The 10,155-nt window shown below is 34.6% G+C and overlaps 1 protein-coding gene across 1 annotated transcript; it reads left to right on the forward strand.

Moving 5' to 3' along the window:
* Window positions 1–1,371: 1,371 nt before the first annotated feature.
* Window positions 1,372–8,215, forward strand: LOC101216087 (nuclear pore complex protein NUP43). The gene is made up of 5 exons (XM_004144668.3): window positions 1,372–2,122; window positions 2,457–2,514; window positions 7,132–7,369; window positions 7,525–7,598; window positions 7,787–8,215. Exons 1-5 carry the CDS (start codon window positions 1,494–1,496, stop codon window positions 7,838–7,840), a joined length of 1,053 nt encoding a protein of 350 aa, XP_004144716.1. The 5' UTR covers window positions 1,372–1,493; the 3' UTR covers window positions 7,841–8,215.
* The last annotated feature ends 1,940 nt before the right edge of the window (window positions 8,216–10,155 follow it).

Below are 10,155 nucleotides of genomic sequence, written 5' to 3' on the forward strand. Positions count from 1 at the left end.
TAGCAAAAAAAATTATAAGAATAAAGGCCTATATCACTACATTGTCTAAAATTCAAAAGTTACAAATTTAAAAGTCGATAACTCTGATATCCAGAAACAGGTTCACGAATACCATCAATATCCACTGGAGGAGCAGCAATGAAGGCAATAATAAATACAGAAGTTGCGGTCAATAAGGTAGGGATCATCAAAACACCAAACCATCCAATGTAAAGACGGTTTTCAGTGCTGGTTATCCAGTTACAGAAACGACCCCATAGGCTTTCGCTTTCGCGTCTCTCTAAAATTCATTTGATATCACTAATTTTGTTGCAATATACAAAAAAAAAAAAGGTGCATTCACAATTTTTTATACATGTTTTTGTGAAATGATACAATTTATGAGTATTTAATAATGAGTTTAAAGTAAAGTTAAAATTTAATTTAAAAAGCAAGGGAAAATAGTGAAATTTAACTAAATATAGTTTGTTTAGTTCTTTTAAATTTATTAACCTACATTTAAAAATGTAAATATTGAAATTTAGATACCAAATTAATATAAAACTTAAATTTTTATGATTAAATTCCAACCTTCTAAATTTTATGGATTAAATTGAAATCAAACTCAAAACACAATCATGTAACATTTTGAAATTTAAGACTAAATATAATATGGACCCAAAACCCTAGAATTAAAAATATATTTTTCCTTTATTATAAATAGAGTTTGCTACATTGTGATTTAAAATAATCTCCAATCCAATAATTTTGGAGTGTTTGAAACATATTACACCGATTATTATAACATGTGTGTTTATGTATAAAATATTCCATAACTCCCTAATCCTCATCATTCAACTTCTTATCCTAAACACTCTTTTCAATAGCTATTGGTGGCAAAGTTGGAAACGTTAGGATTTTCATTTTAATCGATCAACCCATTTGGAGTGTTTGGTAACATTTTGAGTAATTAACTTAGACCTTGACTTAGCTTCACAATCCTCCAAACTTGATGGGTCTGGCTGGCTTGAGCCATTAAGTTCTATTATGTTAAAATCAATTCATAGCTACGTTTGATGAGCCAAGAATGATAAAGTAAAGTCATCCATAAGTAGGGATTTTAGCTACCGACGAAATCAAGATTCTTAAACATTAGTTTCACGTAACTAGGTTATTTGATGAATCAACCTAACCTAATTGTATTATACAATATACAAAAAAAAAAAAAAAGAAGAATATACTATTTAATGTTATAAGCTCAATTATTAAACAAAGGTAAACAATTTTATAAACGATTTGTGCAATTTTGGTTACTATAAATTATAAATTCGTATGATATTAGAAAATAATAATCCTACAAAATTTTAGAATAAGGTTATAAAGTAAACCCTAAACCCTAATAATAATAAAATAATTAAGTACCCCTAAACTTAATTTGGCCGGACCGGCGTCTCAAAAAGTTAAATTCCGACGTCATTCTCATTTCTCAATCTAAGTTCCCTTAAACCCTAACAATGGCGATCGCTAGTCCCCAACAGCAACCGCAAATCCACAGGTTCCCGCAATTCAAGTATGTTGATGGTGTTCGTTGGCTTCCACCACTCTCCGCATTTAGCCGGTTTGCCGTCATTGCCCTTTTCGACTCTGATTCCGACTCATCCTCCATTGAAATTCACTCCTTGACTCAAAATCCACTGGATATAGTCCCTCATTCGACATGGATTTCACCTTCAAGAGTATCTTCACTTAAAACATCTCAACTCCACCGAAACCCTCTTGTTTTCGCTTCGACTTACACAGGTTCTCTTCATGTTTTATCTGTCGAGCCAATGGAAGCGTCGCTTGACTCGGAGCTTTCGGTACCGGAGAAGATGTTGCACGACGGACCTATTTCATGTGTCGATGTGATGGATGGGGGAGGTGAATGTCTGACTGTTTCGGAAGATGGACGGGTGAGTTTGGTGAGCGTTGGGGAATCTGGATTGAGTTATCGTCGGATATTTGATAGTAATGGGTTGGTGTCGTATAACGCTGTGAAATGGGCATCGCCTACCGAGTTTGTGACTGGTGGTTGTGGGTTTAGCTTGCAATGGTGGGATCAGAGGAAGCCCGGTGGAGCTGTTTCTCAGTTTAAGGCCAATTGGTATGTGAATTTGTTTATCTTCCCTTGCATCCTATCATATGCATTGGAACATTTAGAACTAGGACTAGAATAGAGTTCTGGGAATCACCCAGCTTTCTAAAACTGGAATTGGCTTGCATTTGGTAAATCAGAGGCTGTTGCCTGTATGAGAGAGCGTTCCTACATTATGATTGTAGAAAAATTAAGAAGTCATTGCGAAAAAGTAATTGGTTCTTCTCTAGGTTGGCTAGAAATTTTAGGATATGAAACTTTGAGTTGATAGTTGAATCTTCAAAAGTAAAAGGTGTCGAAGTTGACAAACACATCTGCTGAATTCCTTATGCCAATGTTGCAGGGCGTCTGGTATAGTTCACTGCATTGATATCCATCCATCGCGAAAGCATACTTGTTTGGTAAAATCTGTTATATTTCTTTCATATTTCTATATGATACTCAAGCAGTCATAGTTACGTTTGTTTATTTATGTTCTGCAAAAGATCTTTGAGTGTTGAATTGTGCTTTTTTTATAACTTAATATATTATATGGGTTCTTCCAAAATATTGTAAACTGGACCAAAATATTCACAAATATACCAAAATTTCACTATCTGTCTTCACATATAGAGTCTATCATGATCTATTGATGATAGATAGTGAAATTTTGCTATATTTGTAAATATGAGTAGCTTTGTCATTTAAAACAATTTTCCATATTATTATTATTATATTTAGTATTTAATATTTTCATTTTCATTTTTTTTTTAAATTAAGAAGCTATCTCACTAATAAATGAATGGAGCTAACTCCAAGCACCTAAAGAAGAACTACAACAAGATCTGGAATTGAAAATAAAAAAGGATAAGTTGTGATGAACAAACACTTTTCTAGCTTTACACCAAAAGAAAGTAGTAGAAAGAACCAAATTCATGAATAGATAAAAAGAGGAGGAAGTATCTCTGAAAAGACGACCATTGCCTTTACCCCAAAGATGCCAAAAGAAAGCCTGCATAAGGCTAACCACAATGCCTTCATGCATCATAGGATATCCCACGATTCTATCTAGACAGTAGCTAGTGGATGAAAAACATAGTTAGGGAGCAACAAATACCAATCAAAAGTATCCAAAATGACAAGCCAATGATGGGAAGCAAAAGGATGATGCGTGAAGAGATGACTAGTAGTCTCATCACTAGAGTTGCACATAACACACTAGGTAGGGTACAAGTGCATATAAGGCAAGGCATTCACTGCTGCAATCGACCTGCTGTTCCAAGACTAAGCTTTCCAAAGAAATTGGGATGATGATCCTTCCAAATCATCATATAAAGATATTTGAAAAGAAGATATGCATGATTCACCAAATCTTCCACAAGCGATTTCACATAGTATTTCATAGAAGGTTCAAGAGGGGGTCCATGATTCAGAAGAGTGTCAAAAGTGGATTGGGGACAAAAGATGAGAAAGACTACCCCACTCGGTAGTTCCCAAGTCATTAAAATTTCTGCATAGATTTTTTTGTTTGAACAAGAAACAAACCTCTTCATTAAGATAATGATATGAGGCTAATGCTCAAAGTACAATGGAAATAACAAGCATAAAGCTACAAATCTGATGTAAACTCTTCTGTTATATTTCATCGTTAAGCTACAAGTATTGTTATGCTTTAATTCATTGTTAGGCTTCAATTCATTGTTAGTTAACTACCTAGTTAGTTACTATGTAACCAACCATTTTTCCTATGAATAAACTATCTTCTCTCACTTTGAGAGGCAGAACATACACTCAAATAAAGGACTCTTTGGTTCACACCAAATTGGTATCAGAGCGCTAACAGTTTATAGGCCAAATGGCTGTTCGATGTGCTAACTTGGCAGCAGCAAAGCAACTTGCTCAAAACCACTGTCTTTCTTTTCCTCAAGTATAGCCACTGTCTTTCTTTTGGGACAGGCATCTGAGAGATGGCCAGTTTGACCTTAGTGAAAACACTTGCTTAGATTCGGCCTTTGGTAGGCATTTTCTGCTTGCTTCTTAGGGACTACTTCAGCCTTCTTCCCATTCATTTCATTAGTTTTATCCTTCTCTTGATAACGAGTCAGAGAGGATTGTGTTGCAACCGGATTGGGGTTAGTGTTCCATGGTCCCTTCTTTGTGTTTTTCTTCAAATTCAACCCAATAATTTCTTCAACAGACTTTGCATAGGTAATAGCATCAACAAGACTTAAAAAAGGTTGTAACTTTACCTTTTCTTTGATGTCAAACCTTAATCCTTCTACAAGCTGGGCAATAAGGTGTTGCTCATTCTCCATTAGATTGGTTCTTGCGCTCAACCGGTGAAATTTCTCTATATAATCAACAACTGTTCTTGCTCCTTGCCAGCAATTATGGTACTGATTATAAAGAGTCTACTTATAATTGGGATGAAGGAAACGAGCCTTCATTAGTTTCTTATAATTGAAAGCATACACAAGCATACAAAAAAAAACCCGCCCACCAAAACACCCCAACTAGTAGAAGGGGGACCAACTAAGTAAAAAGTCACCTATAGAATAATCACAAAAAAACTCTAAATTGAAGCCCTAAGGAAACATGAAATCTAGCCAAAGGCCAAATTTCACTATAATAGCACACACCTGACCACCCAGCAAAATTGACAACAAGCTCCTACAGGAAGGAGCTCCACACTGCCCTCGCAATCTGACAGTCCCAGAAAGGCAGAAAAAATGATCAAGATCTTCCTCCGCCTTTCGACAAAGCATACAACAAAAAAGGACTAAAAAGGCCGACAAGCAAAGTCCTTTTCCTAACAAGCCTATTCACAGTGTTAACATGCCCAAGCAATACTTGCCTGATAAAGAACCTAACTTTCTTGGGAACCTTCGTCTTCCAAACCACATCAAAAACCGACTCAGAGTATGAAAACGAATCTAACAAAAGACTAAACAGGGACTTATTCGTGAAACCTCTACTAGGATTAGGATTCCACACCATTGGCCTTTGGTAGCCACTTTCCTTTGTATCAAATCTCCAAATCCACTTATGTACTAAAGCATCATTACGTTGCTGAAAATTTCATATACCCATACCACCCATCAATTTTGGAAAATAGGTAATCTCTAAATTCACATTAGGTGTACTGCCATCACCATGAGAGTTTTCCCAAAAACAATCTCAAGTTAATTTGACTAGAATCTTTGTAACCTTGGGAGGAGATAGAAACAAAGATGAATAAGTTGGCATACTAGCTAGAGTAGATTGGATAAACATATGTGATATGTCTACCTTCCTATGAAATAAAAGCATACTTTAAATTATGAAGCTTGGCTGGATGCGCCCAATGACAGGGTGCTAAAAGGAAACAATCTTAGAGTTGCCACCCAAGGGAAGACTTAGGTATGGCGATGGCCAATGAACCTGTTAGCAACAAAATGTTGTCTCATAATCGTCAATACAAATCCCAAGCAATTCACTATTAGAGAGATTGTGTTTTTAAGCCAGAGACCTTCTAACAAATATTAATAATCTCAAAAAGATGTACCGAGGTAGTTGAAAACAAAGGGTGTCATCAAACCTGCCATGTTACCTAGACGAGCACTATGGGCCATAAGTCAACTAAGGCAATCCAAAAGCACTATAAATAATAAGCACGAAAGAAGATCACCTTAATGCACTCCACAACATGGAGCCACTTATATTTTCGTCAACCTCATTGAGCCACTTCAATTTGTAGTGTTGATGTCAATAAATATGCTCGACTTGTCAGTAATTCAATTTGTTCTTGAAGATTCCTACGAGAGATAATTTGATCATGAAATAAAGGACAAGTGTCTTCCAAACTTGAAATTGCAGGGCTCTTTGCAAAGGGTGCTGAAGGAATGGGCAAGCCGGTCAAGAGCTTTTCAGGATAGTGAAATGGTTTGGTGGATAAGAATAATCTTTCTTGTTCAATTATCTTGGTCTGAGTGCCCCTTGAGGTTTCTTAAATGGCAATAGAGGATTTTTTCTGATTAATAAGGATTGATCGGGTGGTGAGGGTCTGATAAGAAATGGTTGCAGTAAAAGGCATGGTTGCTTGAGACGATTATGGCTCAAGATGAGAAGAGAGAGGACGTTTCATTACATTAAATATGGGTCTCAAGCCTTATTGCACTCTTCAATCAAAGTTTTCAAACTTAATATTTCTATCCTAAAACTTTGTGAGAGAGTTTCTTTACTCTCTTCCATTTGTGATATAATAAAAATGTTCCGATACCAAATGATGTGAAAACTCTAGTGATAACTAGGAACTCTTGGGAGACGTGAGCTAAGTCACAAACACTAAAACTCCCAACTCCATTTGATTTCAACTCTAAGTTTAGGTTTGATGTGGAGAGTCTTAGGATCAAAATCACAAGAGAAAGATCAAGGTTTTAGCCCTAAAGTTGAACACTCCACAAGATTGAATGATTAATCCTACTTGAATGTCCTTGACGTCAAACTTGAAAGGAAAAGTGGAAAGGGTAAAACTCAATTCATCACACTCTATCCTCAACAGCTTAATGCTAATGGCAAGGCTTCCGATGGTTTGCCAACAAAATCCTAAATTCACATCATCAACATGACAAAAAGACTAACCTTGGCCTTTTTAATAACGTTTAGAAAGGAAAGGATAAAATTGGATCAAAATTATTGAATAAAAAATCTAAAGACCTTGGCAGTTCATATCAATTCAGTTTGGATAGTTGCTAAATGAGCCATCTGTCAAACTCCTCAATAGTCTTCTTGATCTTATTCTTTTAGTAGATTAATTTGGCAGAGTTATTGAGCTATTTAATAAAATTAAATCAGACACACAAACATTGCCCGCAGACTATTTTATGCGACTGGTGTTGTCTACTTTGCCTGTGATGTTCAGATCTCCAGTTCTAAATGAAATTGTGTTGCCCCTTAACTGTGCAAATTGGTTTCTCATCTAAAAGTGTCGTGACTTGTTCCATATTTCTTTTTCTGCTCTTCATCTTTGATATTAGAGTGCTTATTATTTCTCATGTTAGGCAGGGGGCTCTTTTGGGACTGTCTTTGCCTGGGATTTGAGGTCACAACAGCAGCCTATCATTCTTTCGGGTCTAGAAGGGAGCAAAACATCAAATCCTTCGCCATGTGAAAGTGAGGTTTGGGAGGTTCACTATGATCCTTATATTAAGTCTGGCAATCTAGGTGGCATGTCATCTACACAGATTTTACCTGCTATGATCTGCTCTGAGGACGGGATTCTAACTAGTATTGAGCAAGGTATGAGCTGGTGCTGTACCCCTGTTTGGTTGGCAAGTTAACCATTGTTTATCCAACGTCATTTTGTTGGTTTATATTGTTTCTGTTTTCTAATGCCTGAAAAGAATTATTTTCTAGTCCATATTGCTTAATTTTTTTAATTATGTCACTTTTAGGCAAGGAGCCTGTGGAACTGCTGGCAGAACCATGTGCAATTAATGGTTTCGACATTAACCGTCAACATCCATCAGTAAGTTTCCCATATACTATTTTATGCAAACTTGTTTTGTGTACTTGTGATGATAAGATTTCTAGTTCCAACTGAAATTGTGTGTTGTCCCTTAACTGTGAAAATTGGCATCTTATGTGAAAGATCTGTGAGGGTTTAGGTTGGGGTAGCGTGGCTACGTTTTGAGACTCTCTAAATATGTTATGCAGGAAGTGATATGTAACTTGGAGTGGGAATCCGTTGCCATCCTGTCAAGACCTTGATTTTCAGAATCAGAAGTCATCGTTCTTCCCAAATTATCAGGTTCCAATCCACTATATAAATTCCTTCAACGATTTAAGGAGTATCCTTAGCTTTCTATCTCTCATTGAGTGCATGCAATTTCTTAGCTTTAGGCTCATGTAAATTTGGCTGTGTTTACCACATAATTGGAACTCAATTTTGATATGAATTTTCATACTGGTCAGAGACCATATTAGGGGGATATTTATGATATTATTTTGCTTTGTATTTTATATGTATTTAACCTGTTCTTCATTCAACTTCTCAGCTTGACGCTTTCACTTTTAATTTTTTTTATACCAAATAGAACAACTTTTTCTCCCAATATAGTGTTACAGAACGTAAAATCTTTGCTATATCGAATATTTTTTATTTGGATTATTATTTGTTATGATTGAATTATAGTTTTTTTTTTTTTGTATTTTCTTTTCTGGCCGATTACAAACCTTCCTGCTGGTTAGTTATGAGAAATTACTCATGCCACCATATTTCTTTTTGTCATTAGATATGTACCGTGACATTTTATTGTATTTGTAAATGTGTTAGTTCGTTTTGCTATATTTGAAAATACGTTTGAATAAAATTAGTCTTACAATATATATCGAAGTCACCCAGTAGAAATGATAAAAACATTGCATAAGATTAAAATATTGATATAGGTTATTATTATACTTGCAATGAATTATCCATATTATTTGATTCGCAGGACTTTATTTTAAAGGTTATCTAGACTATTTTTTTTTTTCCTTATAAAATGAAATAATGGAAGACCCCAAGCACCTAAAGGTGATTACTAAAAGAGTGTCAATAGGAAACTAAGACAGAAGCTAAAGTTCTCACAAGGGTGTCCAATCTTGCACCAACATAAAAAAAAGAAACAAAAGGAATTAAAAAAGGAAACTGAATTCTGAAAGATATGCTTATTAAGTTCAGAAGAATGCACGAAGAATAGCCAGCCAAATCATCCTCTTGTTACCAAGAAAAGGGTGTCCCACCAAAAGAGATTCAATTATGTTGTAAATATTGTTAGAATGTGTAGTAGTAGACCACCAACAATATCCAAGATGTGTTAAAATTGCCGTGCAAAAGAGCAATGCATTAATAAATGAGTAGGAGACTTGGCATGAGCGTGACACATAATACACTGTGATGGGAAAAGAGACGTATAAGGCATACGAGGTTGGAGACGATCAACGGTATTAGTGTCATCGTGGTTAAGCTTCTAAAAGAAATTTTTTATTTTCTTTGGGTAGTGATCCAACCAAATGACAAAAAGGAGGATCTCGTGTAGAATGTTTAAAATAACATATCAAATCATTAATGAAAGATGTCATAGAGAAAGTAGAAGATTTGAACTGTCGTGAATAATTCTCCTATCATAAAATGAATTAATAACGTATGGTGCCAATGAGTGAATATAGAAACATGAGTGAATATAGAAACATGAATTCATTAGATTCAAATTAATGTTTTTATTGTTTCCTTAATTTTTTATTATTTCTATTTTTACATGTTTTTAGTAAAATATCCTTGAAGGGCACTTTTGAAATTTTAGAAACTAATTACTTCCCAAGAATTGAAACCCAATGAAGATGTGATAAAAAGAAACAAACAAAAAACCAAATACACTGTAAATAGTATAAGACCACACAGGGAGAGTAGTAATAAAGTTGGATTGGAATTAGTTTGGACATAATCTTGTATTTAGTTTGTAAGATTCAACTCATTACAACTCACATTTGTTGTAATCCAACCACCACTATACTTCTAAGATGGAAATCATGTCAATTAACGTTAAATTAAGCTTACCTTGATGAGTTACAAAAATATTTAAATCAACGCGGAACAAATCTTTTGATTGCCACACATTTCAACGTTCTATAAAAGTTACAATTAGAAATTAAAATCAGTTTCTTTTCTAATTTTTAAAAATAAAGTTGAGTATGATAGTAATGGAATTGAAAGCTATGTAGCATCACAAACTCAAGTACACGGAGGAGATTAAAAACAAATAATAAAAAGAAAGAAAGGTAAATCCAACCCAATCTTGCATTTCAAAACAAACATCAGAAATAGCAAATAATTTTTCATTCAAATGGTAAAAAAATGTCTATTGCTAAACAAGTCTTTGAAATGTTTAGATATGATACAATTAAGCAATTTTTTATTCATAGTCTTCAAAAAGTGTAAAGATCGAGAATCCACCATTCCAACTCTAAAAATCTCCCTTTATTTGATTGTTTATTAGTTTCAAATGATTCACCACATTTATTACACCAAATTACAAAATCAAATG

This window comes from Cucumis sativus, chromosome 2, assembly GCF_000004075.3.
Source record: "Cucumis sativus cultivar 9930 chromosome 2, Cucumber_9930_V3, whole genome shotgun sequence".
In the NCBI taxonomy this organism is placed as follows: domain Eukaryota; kingdom Viridiplantae; phylum Streptophyta; class Magnoliopsida; order Cucurbitales; family Cucurbitaceae; genus Cucumis; species Cucumis sativus.

Excerpts from the sequence above, each read along its gene's own strand:
- LOC101216087 (XM_004144668.3), top strand. The coding sequence starts at position 1,494 with ATGGCGATCGCTAGTCCCCAACAGCAACCGCAAATCCACAGGTTCCCG. Across the intron at positions 2,515-7,131 it reads CGCGAAAGCATACTTGTTTG|GCAGGGGGCTCTTTTGGGAC; the intron begins GTAAAATCTGTT and ends TTCTCATGTTAG. Across the intron at positions 7,370-7,524 it reads TCTAACTAGTATTGAGCAAG|GCAAGGAGCCTGTGGAACTG; the intron begins GTATGAGCTGGT and ends TGTCACTTTTAG.